The sequence below is a fragment of the Phoenix dactylifera genome, chromosome 10 (genome assembly GCF_009389715.1).
Source record: "Phoenix dactylifera cultivar Barhee BC4 chromosome 10, palm_55x_up_171113_PBpolish2nd_filt_p, whole genome shotgun sequence".
Taxonomy (NCBI): domain Eukaryota; kingdom Viridiplantae; phylum Streptophyta; class Magnoliopsida; order Arecales; family Arecaceae; genus Phoenix; species Phoenix dactylifera.
Window position 1 is genome coordinate 1,153,265 of NC_052401.1, and position 14,932 is coordinate 1,168,196.

Consider the following 14,932-nt stretch of genomic DNA (forward strand, 5'->3'; position numbering starts at 1 on the left):
CGATGGAAAATCGCATAATGCCTTTTGAATGATGGTATCTCATGCATCGCTAAGAGAGTGGGGTCGTCAAGGAGGCTAGTGGTGCTAAGGTGATGCCCACATCTTGCTTGCCTACACCGTCAATGCCCACGCGCTGCCTTCTCCACTCTCGGCTCCGACGAGGTTCCTGATGCCATCAAAGCCTACGTACGTCTCCTTCATCGCCAACCCTATGGCCAGGGGCGGCCCAAAACATTTGGAGGCCTAAGGCGAACTCACTAGGGGAGGCCTTTTTTTTTTTAAATGATTAAAAAATTTAATAAGTGTAAAATACTTTAAAATTTTATTTAAGAATTTGGTTGTCTATCTCATTTTGTTTCATTCTTTTTATGTCATTTTCTAACTCTATTTCGGGTGCATGCTCTGTTGCTAATTTCTGAGTTGAATTTGATGTGGTTTTTTCCTTGTTTGTGACAACAATCTATCTAGAGCTCCTTTTTGAGATTGAATGAGTTTATCGATTTTTCTTTTCTTTTTGAGTTTTTCATACCCATATTCATACTTTCTATTAAACATTTTAATCTAAAAATAATATTATCAAACAAAGCAATTAAAAAAACACCACAAACAAATTAAAATATAAAAAAGTTGAAAATGATAAAATTTGATTGTGTCAAAAAAAAACAAACTCAGGTCCCGATAAGTAGTGCCGAACTTGATGGGGAGAAGAGACCGAATAGTGCCGAACTCGACGGCAAGAAGAGGCCGAACCGCCGAAGTCACAACCAACCTATAATTGGACAAAAAAAAAATCAATTGTAGTGTCTCTAACTTGACTAAATCAAAATCAATTGGACCAAAAAATTAATCAGTTGGCCATTTATTTCCTTAGCTTTTCCTATTATTGTATAACATTAAATGCAATAAGCCAATAACAACAACTTAGAGAAAAACTCCATAAGATAAGCCATGTAAATAGTCAAGAATCCTCTGACAAATAAAATAACGAATACAATGTAACAGGGGCGGCCCAAAACATTTAACTACATGTGAAATAGACTCAATAGTCATTAGTGATTAGTCAATAGATAGGCTCACCACTGTGGCCCTGCTTGGGAATTGGGATGCTAACGGAGGACGGTGGTCCGTGGACTTTGAAGCAGAGCTGACGAGGCCAGAGCCGCGGAGCGGCGGAGCCCGGAGGTCGGAGGAGCCGAGGACGGTGAGGAGGAGAGCTGGAGAGGAGATCCGGACTCCAGAGTCCAGAGCAGGGGCGGTCGAGCCTCAAGCCGTCGACGGGTTCTTGCCTTCTTGGAGCCGGAGGAGGAGCCGAGGAGGACAGTAGCCTTTAGAAGTTGAGGCTAGAGCGGAGCCGGGGAGCTGGAGGCCGGAGGCTGGAGGTTGGAGGTCGGAGGAGCCGAGGACGGCGAGCAGAGTTGGAGAGGAGATCCGGACTCCAGAGTCCAGAGCAGGGGCGGTCGAGCCTCAAGCCGTCGACGGGTTCTTGCCTTCTTGGAGCTGGAGGAGGAGCCGAGGAGGACGGGGGCCTTTAGAGGTTTAGAGGCTAGAGCGGAGCCGAGGAGCCGGAGGCCGGAGCCCGAAGCCGGAGGCTGGAGGTCGGAGGAGCCGAGGACGGCAAAGTGAAGTGAAGAAGCACTGGGGGGACAGCCGGAGAGGAGAACTAAAAAAGCCGAGTCTGCCGTTCAGCAAAAAAAAAAGGCACCGGTGGAGAAGGGGGGAGAGAAGAGGGGAGCCGGGGAGGAAATGCCCGTTGCCTGTCTCAGCTGTCGTAGGTCGTAGCCATGCCCGTCGCCCAGGCCGTAGCCTGTCTCAGCTATCTGTCGTCGGGGAGATGGGGACGCACTGTAGCTGCGTAGCCGTCGCCCATCACCCTTCTAGCTTTTAGATGGGAAAGCTCAAAGCTGTGCAGCCGTGCAGGCAAAAAAAAAAAAAAATCTCCACGAGTCCATGGGAAGAGTGGGGCCTTCCATGAGCTGGGGGCCTTAGGCGACCGCCTCAGTCGCCTAAGGCCCGAGCCGGCCCTGCCTATGGCCACTATTGCTTTGACGAGGATGGTGGTCATTGTCAAGCCTCGGCCTCCTCCTCCGCTCGCACGCCCAATGGATCCTGAAGCTGGATGCTAATGCATTCGCTTCATCGTCTAATGGTGGAGATGGATGGAAGAACAGATAAAAGAGAGGAGAGTGAGAAAAATTAGAGCATTTAAGTTATTTTCTACACCTACATTAACGCTATCATTATTAGCGAGCTGGACGGGAGGGAGCGTGTACTCAAAGGGTGCAGTATTGAGGTGTAGCTGCCTCTTAACTTAAGCAAAGCCCAGCCTATGAAAAAGTCGGCAGTTTTATGAGTCGCCGCGTGCTGTGTTCTTATTATTAGCCCAATAGGAGCGATCGCAGAAAGCGAGTTACCTCAAAAAAAAAGGGTGGGTGAGAGATGATGGATCTCTCGCAGCTCCAAAGCACCCTTGCTTCCAAATCGTACGAGAAGATTGCAGACATCTGCGACGAGGTCATGCTCCAGGTAGAAGCCCATCGATTCCCCAGGGTTTTGCTAGGGTTTTCGCTCTCTTTTTGGGTAAAAAATTCGAATAGCTCTTGGCCTAGTCCTTAAATTAATGATGTTTAATGGAATTGTTGGATCAGGTTGCCTCGAGAGGAATCGCCTTCCAAGAGGAGTGGCCTTACGCGATCCATCTCCTAGGGCACATCTATGTGAACGATCTGTGAGTTGGCCCCTTTTTATTTGAATTTTCGTCTTTTTTGCCTCTTTTTTTTTTTGATTCTAAGTATTGATATACTTATGATTGTATGATTGGTTTGTTCAGCAACAGCGCGAGGTTCTTGTGGAAATCGATACCCCAGAGGATCAAAGAGAGCCGGCCGGAGCTCGTGGCTGCTTGGAAGATTGGGCAATGCCTCTGGAATCGGGACTATGCCGGGGTTTATGGCGCTATCCGTGGCTTCGGGTGGAGCCCTGAAGTGATTGGTCTCGTCACCACCTTCTCAGGTGAGCATGTAGCGTATATCATTCACCAAGGTTCTAGTTCTTTTGATATCTTTATGTTAAGATGTTGATTGGTTTGCTGTTCATCGATTAAGGTTCTTTGTAGATTTTTAGATTTTTGTGTTTCTTGAGAAAAAAAGCCGTATTTTTCTTGCAAAACTGCTATCCTCTCTCTTAGAGCTATTCAAACACCAATACCAACAGTAGCTCTTTTTCAAACCTGCCAATCTTTCATCTCAAGGTTGTGAGGGACTACAGCGGACTGACTATTTTGTTTCCCAATTGGAGAAGCTTCCAATAAAGTTGCAGTATGATGGTTACTGCAATAGTTAGGAGATAATAGATGCTTTCTTATATTGATTACCTCTTCAAAGTAACCCAAGCTGACATTATCACCTGTTCACCTATTCATGAATTCACTTCATTGGTTTGATTTTCCTCACGAGAGATTGATCGGATGTTGGTGGACAGGTAGTTTTTGGAGGCAGGTGTAATTGGTGAAAATCTGTTTTGCTTCTCTGGATCATGTGATTATAACCTTGCAGTTGTTTACTTGTTTTCTTCCTCAGTAACTCTCTCCAGTCATGTTTTAGGAAGAGATAGAAAGAAAAGAGTTTGTCTTACTAAACAAAATGCATATATCATTTTCTGCTCCCAATCAGATTGGATTTGTCACAACAATAACGAGAACACGCCCCTGCACTACCTACAGTTGCTGGTTCTCTGCATATTTCATAGTGCTGGTCTCTCTGGCCACTTGTATCAACATGTGCATCATAAATATAATTACCTGCATGAGTGGGTTATGGGAGTACATTAGTGCACATGGTTAGTGACAGTATGAGATTCCAACATACGCATATGCTCATGCTATGTTATAGGTATTTTTTTTTGAAATAATTCCTTGAATCGCTTGATGATTAATTGAACTATGTCTTGAGATATAAGTTTAAAGTTTTTTACAGAATTTTTTTTTGAATGATTTCTCAATATCTGATGGTGCAGAGAACTATACAAAAAAGATGTTTCAGCTTTTAACTTCTGCATATTCAACAATTACTGTTGCTGATGTAGCTCACTTTGTGGGAATGAGCGAGGATGATGCCACAAACTGTATGTTTCTAAATCCTTTTGGCCATATGAATTGACTGCATGTGTTTGATTAACATTTGGAACTTTTCTTCCTAGAAATGTAAATGAAGCAACATTGCAATCTGAGCATGGAGTGTTTTACAGCTCATTCCTATGTGCTGCTGGTCTGATTGTGTTGTGATCTTAATTGCTGCTTAATTTATCGGCCTTTCTTCCATCACTAATTGGATACTTTGTCTGATTGATTAGTGCACAGGAAAATCTTTTTGATCCATTATTTATTGAAAAATCTGGATCAAGCTTTTTTCTCTAATTGCATGATTGTTATAAAGTTTTTCTTATCATTGTAACTGTTTGGTTTTGAGTTGTTTTTTCCTTTCTTTTTTTTTGTGTGTGTGAGGAAAGGGGGCAAAGGAGGGGGAGGTCAAACTTTCTCAATTAATGCTGCTGAGACAAACTCTTATCCGACCTGATGTTTTGTATAACATCATTTATACTAGAACTCACATCTGCCATTTTTCCAAAATAAATGTAACCCATTCTTGAGAGCATGTTATTGTAGGTTTGGCAATTCCTTCTCTCTCATATCTTCTCTGCACAGATTTCTCCATATCAAAATTCACTCATCCATTAATTCCAAGATCCCATATAAATATCAATCACATTATTTAATTTACTAGTGGATCATGACTAATCTCATGAGAGAGTGAGCAGTTTACCAAGCATGCATGCATCACAGAGAGAGAGAGAGAGAGTGAGAGAACCAAACTCTATTTTTCTTCTTGTTAGTTTTGCGTGATGCTATGTTTCATAATGCTGGAATATGTACAGATAGATAGTTTGTTCTGCAATGTAATCAATATTTTATTATTGTCACTTAATGCTAACATATTTTTGTTGGGATGGAGTGGCATGCCTTTCTTTTGCTCTTTTCATTGAGATGGTTTAAGAAACTAGTAGCTATAACATTTGTTTTCTTTTTACAAGCAAGCAAGTTTATTGGAAATAATTGAGCGCTTTGAAAATCATCTTTTGTCAACCAGCCATTTGTTTTCAACTTCTATTTAGCAATCAATTTTGAAATTATGAAGACAAATCATAGATATGGTGATTGCATTTTCAAGAAATGCCTTTTTAAATAAAATTTGTGCCATATTAGCTTATGAGTTAATAACCTCGAAGTTGCTAATCCATAGTTAGAACTCAACAAAGTTAAGTTCTCGGGGATACAGTTTGCTTAATATTGATGGCAGTATCTAATCAGCCAATCTCCTACTGAAGAAAAGCTATGGTGCAGTTGTTATCCTGACTTCAGATTTCTCAGCTCTACCTGCGATGTGAAGTTTAAGACTGGCTTATAAGCACCTGAATTATAAAGATAAGGCAGGTGTTTCTTCTGTTTGTGCCATCCATTTTCTATTCTTTCTCACTCCCCTTCATGATTCCACCTTGAATGCTGCCACCAGCCACTTTTCACTTCCAGATTGGATGCATGATGCTCTGATTTGCTTTTCTTGTATAGCAAATTTTAGCAGCCGGGCATCACAAATCCTACGATATGTCATGCCAGGATCAAATAGCAAAGCATTTGATATGTAACTAGAAATGGCTGTCAGCCTGTTGAGTCAAGGTAGAATAAGTGTGGGAAGGGTCGAATGAGTAGGGGTGGCAATGGGTGGGTCAGATTCATGATGAATTGAGACATAGGTATTGTCCTAAAAAATATATGTGCGCCAATGTCTCATGTGAAAACTTTCCTATTCACAAAATACACCCTTTCCTATTCTCAAAATACCCCTCTCCCATAATACCCTTATTAATACTTTTAAGTATTTTTAAGTTTTTAAACTTTTTATCCTCAAAATACCCTTATCCCAAAGCACTAATAAATTTCTTTTGGAGATGATTGTGTGGCCATTAGATTTAATTTGTAGAAAATCAACCATCCAAACAACTTTGTCCCATGAAGACACTCATATGTTTAGTGATACCATCTAATTCTTTAACTCTAAAGTTCCCATTAACATATACCATCCTGCTATTTGCCATTGGATCTGTTGATGGATCACCATCTCCAAGCCTGGCAAGTCCAGTCTTGTTATTGGGTTTACCTCACCAAATCCTTCTTTCTCTGAGCTCTCCCATCACAATTCCAATCTGAAAGACATCCTATTTCTTTTATCTCCTCCAAATCCTAATCTTGACCTATGTTCCTTCCCAACTCGTGTGACCATGTCTCTGACCATCTTTCTCTTCAATAATAAAGGAAGAGTGGGCTTCCATGCTTTTAGTCCAGAACCAGGGAACCTGGAAAAGAAATTCCAAGTTCTCATGCCCAGCTAACCTTGTCCCGGAGGTTTTGAATATATATTTTAAGCTGCAACTTGAAAGTTAATTAAAAACAGATCATTGTTCCTATAATTTTTTGGTCTTTGTTTATGTAAATACGATCAAGCAGAAATTGATAATAAAAATTCTAAAAGAAAACAGTTTTACATAAGGCTTCTTTAATCTCGTTGAAATGCATTATAATTGCTGAGCACTAGCCATGTGCATCACAGTAAACCAGGAATAAAAATGTAGCTGCTTGATGGATCTTCTTAAACATGAAAATTAGAAGTGAAATTAGAATTTGAGAGAGAAAGCATGCAAAAGATAAGGCCATAACAAGAACATGCCTGATTAAACTAAAAGTAGATGTTCGCTGAATCTAAATGTCATTGTGAAAAAAATGGAGTTTGGATGTTTTGGAATAGACTCCCAAAGAGAAGCAGGGAGAGAACTTAAAAGAGGGATTAAAGAAAGATCACCACAAACTTCATAGGCCAACCATGTGAACAGGTAGATTACCAGGCAGCTTGGAGATCACAATCACCAGCAGATACAGCAGCGAATTATAGGGAAGCATATATATCCAAACTATGACTGACACGGGGGTAGAAAATCCTGACTGCTTTTTTGTTTTTTCGAGAGTACTCTCCAACTTCTATTATTTTTCTGTTGACTTTCCTTGAATTAGATATGAACTTTTTTGAGGTCCTACAATAGAATTGTGGTATATAAATTGTAAAACATATTTTCTTCTTCCCACAACCAAAGCTCAGTCTAGACCCCCTTCAATGTCAAAGATGTCCCACAAGCGATATATATGATATTTATGGGGTTAGTGATTCGTTTGATTTAAAGGTGTCTATGACTCATGCAGATTAGCTATCCATTATTTATGCAAGATTATTCCCACTTCTCCATAAATCTTTCTTTCTTTCTTTTTTAATTATGAGCCAATCTTTGGGTCATGTTCGTGCTTCTCTTGTTCATATTATGTCAGATTAGATTCAGCTATTCTCTGTTGGTTAGAAAACCTTAAATCTAATGTTAAATTGCGCAGCTTTTTTAGTCTTGACCCACTAAGCTAAACCAAAAATTTCTAATAGGTCTTAGATTGGATGCAATATAGCCTAAACAAGGTCCAATTTGAAAGTTGGACTTGCAATTGAAGATTTGGATATAAAATGTTCCAAAGCTTGTTGGGATTGAAAATATCAGAGTCAAGTTCGATGTGGATGGTCATTTACAATAATGTTATGTCAAGTTACAGCTAGGTATTTTGTTAGTTGGATATAGACTTTGATTAACATTAACATAAAGGATAAGAATTTCTCTTGTATTAATATAATAATGTTGCAACTTGGCTAACTGAATATGTCATAAAATTATGCTTTTGGTTAGTTATTTATGACGTATTTATACTATTAGTTAAAAAAATGTTAAATACTATTCATTTAAATAAAATTTATTAGATTATGAATTTTCAACCTTTGTGAAATTTTAGAGTTTAGTTGCAATGTTTGAAGTCTAACGTTGTCTTTAATGACAACTTGCATTATAACTTAGCTAGATTTAAGAGAACTGTCAATTCAAACCTGAGCTGTTCGATAAATGAGTCAAATATCGATACCTAAGCAAGAAACATGATCCGACCAATGTAACTTGTTTGATATAAGCAGGCCAAGTTGGGTTGGGTCTATGATGGCACAGTTAAACAGTTAAACTGACACAGATAACCTGATTTGATGGTGTAACCTATTAAAACATAGACTCTTAACAGGTTAGCTATGGGTTAAATGGGTCTGGGTTAGGTCATAAATAATCATGTTGACCCAACCCTGTTTATGGCAAAGCCAAGCCTGGTAATTCCCAAATGGGTTTGCGTTGGGTTTGCAGGTCCCAGGCAAGGACTGTCACGCCTGCCCCCTGCTAATGAGTGTTAGAGACACGACACCTCCAATCTGACAAATCTGGATACTTTGTGTATCATGCCTTATGTTTGGATCTTGGAAAGCCTTGTCTACAAAATGTAGTATGAACTTCTACAGAAGACAGTTTCATGCCATCTTGATTTGCCATCCTTGTATGGCATTCAAATCACCTCAGAACCCCTTTCTTTAAATAGCTAATTGATTCAAGTGCCCTAAGAGTTAAGGTTTTGTATTATTTCTACTGATACCTTACTTTCTGTGGCTGGTACGTGCAGATGCGCTGCAGCAAGGTTGGACTTTGGATTCATCTTCGCAGATGCTGACTGTTAGGAAGCCAAAGATCACTACAGAGCAGAAGTTAGACCCTAGCAAACTCCAGCGTTTGACAGAATTTGTTTTCCACCTGGAGCACTGATCTCCTTTGCATTTTAAAGAGTTTTTTCCTTCACTGCTGTTAGTCAAATTGTGGATATCCATTGGATTTTTTGGGAGCAATTTAAGGAAGCATGCTCTGATTCTGCTCAGACGATGAGGGTTCGGTAATGGTTGTTGCTGCCATGTGCTACTGGGCTGCCTTACAATGGTCAAATTAAAAGCTTGTCTTCATGGCTCCGTTAGAAACTAGATATATTGCACCAACATTGCAATGCGAGCATGCTGCATGTCGGACCGAAGTTATTTTGGAGTTGGAAGTTGAATCTAAGATAGGCATACCCAAAATGAATGAAGGTGGATGACTGTATCTTCTCACATTGCAAAGTACTCCCAAAATGCTTTCTGTTTTTAGCTTGCGTGGAAACTTATTATCGGAGCATGGTTTACCGTACCCCATGAGCAAAAGGGACCGTGCAGATAAAAGAAATGCAGGGGACAATAGGAACGACAACAGAGGCAGTTCTAGCAGTCGAATATAATTTGAGACATGCATCATGATCATTGTCTCATAAATTCTTTAGATTTTGAAAGATGGAGCAGGGGAAAGGGGAGGGGTGATTCTCTGATCAGAGGGATGCTACTCGCCATCTCGAGCACGGGCTTCACCTCATTATAATACAATGTTGTAGTATGATAAATATAAATATAAGATCATACAATGTTATAATAATAAATATCATTATTAATATATCATACACAGATGTACACGTTCTACCCAAGTTCAGATCAAAGAAGGAACTGGTAATGTGAAAAAAAGAAGAAGAAAGCATTAGAATGTCGTCGAGTTATAAAACAGGGTCAAATACAAATCTAGCAAACCTTGTTGAGCCAGAACGGTTATTTTTCTTGATAAAATGATTTGTACAGACCTGGAATAGTTTGACAATGCAATTTTGAGCTGCCCGTTGACGTTTTGCAAGAATTTAGAATTTTGCGTATTATCATAAGCAAGTTATTCAAAGTTTCAAAATGATTTTGATGTGCGACCATAAAAAATCTTTGCCACATCTATAAAAATCAACCACTGACCTGAGTCAGTGATAAATAGGCTCCCTTTAAGTAAAATGAAATAAAAATTCTTAGGTGAAGAATTATAAGAGCTCGCTGATGTTTGAGCAGATGCTCCGCTTTAGGTAATACAGTTGATGCTTCAGAATTCAAAAACTAAGATGCATGGGTGACCCTTCATGATTCGAGTGATATATGAATATCTATCCACTAGTGATATATTTGAAGATTTCAAATCTTTTTAAACCTTTGCTTACATCTTCCATTCGACAAAATACTCAGTCAAACAATGTTATTCTGTTTTCTATGTAAAGAAGACTAAAACAAAAAGAATAATAAAAAGAACTGTCAAGAATGCTATCATCATAAGTTGTCCCTTTGCGCCAGCCTTCTTCATAACCCTGGCCACTTTTTTCTGCACACAATAAGTGTTTTCTCAATTTAATAATGCTTTTTGGCACTTTGGAGGTGAAGAAGAAGAACAAAAGGAGAGGAAAGGAAAGGAGAAGACTAGAAAATATGATATTTGACTGGATTTACAGTTGAATCATAATTTGCTATATTAAAAGGATCAAAAGAATATAGGAATCAGAACTATATAAAGAAGGAAAGAAAATGCAGCCATCTTTTAAACAAAGAATGCAAAAACACACCTGAACAAAATCAAGCCTATTCGAAGTAGTTTCCATTTCCATGCTTAGTTCATCCAAAATTCTTTCCTGTGTCACCATGAAAAGTTATGCACGCCGATAATGAATTAAAATTGCCACTACCGAGATATTGTAAAGCAGGAATTAAAACAGTCTCCTGCACTACTGCACTTGTAAATGAGCAAATATCAATCCTGCTGCATCGTAACTAAGAAACTAAACACAACCAACATATGATCTATGAATCACTGCAGGAAGCAAGGTTCATGTAACATACAAATTGAGACAATCAAAACACTTAGCCGACCCAGCCAAGAAGCATATTTACATGTCGATGAAATAATAATGACATGCTGGATAATTCTCTGAAGAGAGATCCTATCATTGTATTATTTTATAGAAGAAAGTGAAAAACATCTTATCTGAACTATATCTACACCAATTGAACCATATCGTCAAAGCAATTTAATCTAGACATAAAATAAAAAATTGGCACAAACACGAAAATACCTGCCCAACAAGTTCTTCATGTATGGTGAGTCCTACACCACCTATTCTCTGAATACTGTCACTTAGCTCATCCAGCTCCTCATCTTGTCGCCTGTATTATCATTGGGCATGTATAAGCGGCCAGTGAAATAAAATTGCTCATCAAGAGCCTTAACTCAAAGACTTGGCCATGCAATGAAACAAGTTAAACCAGTGCAATCAGAAGGCAATTAAAATAGTGAGTTTTCTTTTGTTAATTTGATGCATTCTTCTCCACGATGTGGATCCCCATGGATGCAGACAAGTTTCTCTAAATCAACAAAGAAGAAAACTATATTACATGGTCCTTTCAGTTAGTATAATGTACCTGTACATAGTACCCAGGCATGGGACTTGATATGAGGCCTATGTACAAGTCTATAAAGAAAAAAATATTAGATTCTAGAAGGGCCTGCCACATGCACCAATACCCAACACAAGTGCCTATATCCATGCCCCCATCGGAAGAAAATGACAGCAGGGCACCAACATTCTTCAATGCCTTGGAGGAATTATAGTTAAAGCCTTGGCCAGCCTGATTCTGCCTCTCCCCATGGATTGAAACCCTGACCTCACATAGATAGTGCAACACATCCTATTTTGTTCAATAAATCTAGTCAAACTATTTTTTCAAAAGAATCACTTGATGGCTGGTCCTTAACTGAATAAGTAATTTCATTTAGTTAGTGATTTCCAAAATTTGATAGCAGAAAGTGTTCGATTAATAAGATTTTAGACCATGTCCACTATATATATGGAAGGACAGGTTCAAGTAAATAATGAAGAGATAAAATCATCATTACTTTATTAGGAGCAGCTGACGATCTGATTCTGAAGAGATAAAATCATCATTGTTGGCAATGAAGTGGTTTGATCTGCCTGCCTGAGAAGCATGACCACTTGGAAGTCTTATCAGCTCTTGTTGCATACCATTGATTGAACTGCTCTTCCCCTTTCCAGCTTCTACAGCTCTCCTCACAGTACCAACCTAGAAATTTCATCAGAACATCTGATATACTTCCCTAGTTTAGGGATGATGAAACAACAAAACCCAAAAGGGTTAATGGAAAACCTAAATCTGACGATTATATGAAGTCTACCTGATTATGAGCAGTGCTAGTCCATTTTCGACGTCTTTCAACTTCAACATCTTCAAGGCCATACCACGCTGGATCTCTTGCAGCAACTGCAATTGCCTTCTTCATTTCATCCACCTTTCAAGGAAGATAAGATTATAAATTCAACCAAAGAATTGTAGCACAACAAAAGAACATGAACAGACAAAAGCTTAGCTAAATATCAGCTATACAGTGCCAGTAGTGGCGGAATGTCATCCAAATCAAAGGGGCAAAAACAATCTTCCATTTCATGTCCGATTTTGCTTGTTCACTACCTCACAATGTAATATGTCAGGAACTCAGTATATTGACATGTTGATAAGTAAGACACTGCTTAGAAGTAGAAGAAGTGGAAATAGACAACATGAATATTATCCATGGTCCCAATACCTGCCACTCAATGCTTTCACAGCTGGCAAGGAACTCTTTTGTTAGATGAACATGCTCTCCAGTGTCTGAAGGGGTCTGCTTCCATTGGTGAAAAGTAGCTTGAAGTTTATCAATCTGCCACCATTTATACAAAAGATAAAGAGGAGATGGTTTGTATCTAAAACAAGCAGAAACAATTAAGTCACATATAGGAAAGGATGCCCGATATCTATCAAGATAGCTGGAATGCACAATTAACATATTTATCGAAAGATGCATTTTTCATCAATGAATGTAGAAAGAGATGCATGCTATCTAAACTTAAAGAACTCTGGTCCTCTCCTATAGAGTCTCAAACACTTATAGAATGTTTAAACTGAGAAATGGAGCCTCTATATATAACAACTGTCACTCACAATTATATATTTGCAAGTTAAAGAAAAACAGCGGAATATATGTCTATATATTACAACTATCATTCGCAATTACTTATCACGTAAACCTACCTAAAAGAGGAAAAAAATAAATCACTGTTCACTATGTCTATCAACGCCTTTTCGGCCTCATTCTCCTAATCCACTGACCCCTCAGCACGAAGATACAGCCACTCAGTGTGGCATTGTTAGACCAAGTTTCTCCTGCGCATGATGAAAAGATATCTGATATTTTTTTTATGACCTCCAGAACCTTAAGCTTCTCTGAAACACATACTCAGATTCAGACCTTATGGCCACCTCCCTCTTCTCTCCAGTCGTTGTTTTTTACCATTCTACTTCCATCTTCATTAACACTACTTAGGTGCCTTCTTCCTCACTCCAGTTCATGTATCCTTTCTAGATTGATAAAAAAAAAAGGACCTGTCGTTTTCTTTTCACATTAATATATCCATCAACTGAGGGCATGGTTATATATGAATGTGAAAGAGTATTTTCTTAGGAGTATAAAAGCATGCACAATCTCATAATAAGTGTCATCGACAATGTAAAGGACCCACTTTAAGTAAGATTTTCATTTTTCAACAGCTAAACATGTGGCTCCTTTAAAGAGATAGGTCAACGGAAGACCTTCCACCATAACTGGTTTTAGCTGTGAAAAATGGAAATAGATATGTAAAACACTCAAAAAGATTTGGAAACACAATTATGTCCCATAATTCTTCAAGGAACACGACATAAAGAAATATTATTCATTTGGGTCATCCTAGTTTGTCACCTTCTCGGATGGAAAGCAGCTTCAAATATTTTCTCATGGTTTCCATTCACATCTTCCAAAGTTCAACCCTCCTTTCTCCGGAACCACTATGTGCATCACATGAACACTACCTCTGGCCTATGCTACACATCAGAATCATCTCAAATGGTTTTACCTCACTTTGTTCTCAACATGTTCTCTTAAGCACCCTCTAGTGCCATCATCTCCAAATCAATCCTTCATAGTCTTACTGCTACCTCTACCCGCATCATCTAATCTAGTCTCCTTATACTGTCTTCTTGTTGCCTGATATTAAAATCGAATCGTGCATATACAAAGTAGATGAACAAACTGACTCACAGAATCCTGAATTTCCTCTTTAACGATGTAAAATGGATCTTGAGGTGGCATCATTTTGTCGCATTGACCAACAAAAATTGTGAAATCTCAGTGCTTCAAGGTACAATATTCTGCAATCATGAGACAACACATATATAAATCAGCATATGAACTAAAAGTATCCATAATTAATTTAGATCCAAGACAAGAGAAGTACATCCAGTATAAGACCAATCATACTTTGTAGCAACGTTCAAATAAACCCCACCAATGTAATTGGAAATAGGAGTGGCACCGGACTTATTCATATAAAGAAACCATAAAGACCGGATCCAGGCCGTTTTGAGTACAGTGAAAGAGAATGATGGAATTTTTAAGGAAAAATATGGCAAAAAATGTAATTGGGAATAATGTGCGTGGGATTTGGATTTGGAGAACGGAGAGGCATGGGTGGATAAGGGATCTTGAATTGGGAATGCGGTACCGGCGCGATTGGGGTGTGGCGGCGGACTTGGGGGCGGTGCGGCGAGAATGGGAGCGGCGGCGAAGGGGATGCGCGACCGGCGGCGAAGGGGATGCGCGACCGGCGGCTGGAGCGAGGAAGAGGGTGGCGAAGGAATGAAGGGAGAGAGGGAAGGAGAGAGAGAGCGGCGAAGGAATGAAGGGAGAGATGGAAGAAGAGAGAGAAAGAGGGGGATAAGGGCGGTACCTGGAGCGAATCGCCGGAGCTCGCCCTCGGTTCGGCGCCGGCGGCCGGACGCGAGGAAGAGGGTGGGGAGGGAGAGACGGAGCACAGGGTGGGTGGGCGCGGGATAATACTAATCGGGAAGCACTAGAGGAGGAAAAAAGCGGGCCCGGACCGTGATGGAGCAGGTCCAGTACGAGTTCTAAAGAGAAACTATTACTGGCACGTGTGTGAATCAAATGAATCACGAGC

General features: G+C 39.6%; 2 protein-coding genes across 3 annotated transcripts; one reads left to right on the plus strand and one right to left on the minus strand.

Annotated features, from left to right (window-relative positions):
• The first annotated feature begins 2,035 nt into the window (after positions 1-2,035).
• LOC103703187 (COP9 signalosome complex subunit 8-like) lies at positions 2,036-8,981 on the plus strand. 2 transcript variants are annotated; one of them, XM_017841828.3, is made up of 6 exons: positions 2,036-2,523; positions 2,646-2,725; positions 2,828-3,009; positions 4,012-4,119; positions 5,396-5,481; positions 8,633-8,981. In XM_017841828.3, exons 1-5 carry the CDS (start codon positions 2,437-2,439, stop codon positions 5,437-5,439), a joined length of 501 nt encoding a protein of 166 aa, XP_017697317.1. In that variant the 5' UTR covers positions 2,036-2,436; the 3' UTR covers positions 5,440-5,481; positions 8,633-8,981. The 2 variants fall into 2 exon arrangements, with proteins under 2 accessions (XP_017697317.1, XP_008784180.1); XM_008785958.3 differs by lacking the exon at positions 5,396-5,481 and having other exon boundaries at positions 2,040-2,523.
• A 1,008-nt stretch (positions 8,982-9,989) lies between these two features.
• Positions 9,990-14,823, minus strand: LOC103703186 (syntaxin-61-like). Its single transcript, XM_008785956.4, has 8 exons — positions 14,705-14,823; positions 14,017-14,126; positions 12,487-12,600; positions 12,079-12,192; positions 11,782-11,966; positions 10,961-11,051; positions 10,454-10,519; positions 9,990-10,215 (listed from the first exon to the last, which is right to left on the minus strand). Exons 2-8 carry the CDS (start codon positions 14,068-14,070, stop codon positions 10,105-10,107), a joined length of 735 nt encoding a protein of 244 aa, XP_008784178.2. The 5' UTR covers positions 14,071-14,126; positions 14,705-14,823; the 3' UTR covers positions 9,990-10,104.
• Between the last annotated feature and the right edge of the window lie 109 nt (positions 14,824-14,932).

Bases quoted from the DNA above. Each gene is read 5' to 3' on its own strand.
- LOC103703186 (XM_008785956.4), bottom strand. From the start codon at position 14,070: ATGATGCCACCTCAAGATCCATTTTACATCGTTAAAGAGGAAATTCAG. The intron at 12,601-14,016 runs GTGAGTCAGTTT...AAATGGTGGCAG, and splicing joins AAGAGGAAATTCAGGATTCT to ATTGATAAACTTCAAGCTAC. The intron at 10,216-10,453 runs GTGTGTTTTTGC...TATTGTGTGCAG, and splicing joins ATAGGCTTGATTTTGTTCAG to AAAAAAGTGGCCAGGGTTAT.
- LOC103703187 (XM_008785958.3), top strand. From the start codon at position 2,437: ATGATGGATCTCTCGCAGCTCCAAAGCACCCTTGCTTCCAAATCGTAC. The intron at 2,524-2,645 runs GTAGAAGCCCAT...TTGTTGGATCAG, and splicing joins GCGACGAGGTCATGCTCCAG to GTTGCCTCGAGAGGAATCGC. The intron at 4,120-8,632 runs GTATGTTTCTAA...TGGTACGTGCAG, and splicing joins CGAGGATGATGCCACAAACT to ATGCGCTGCAGCAAGGTTGG.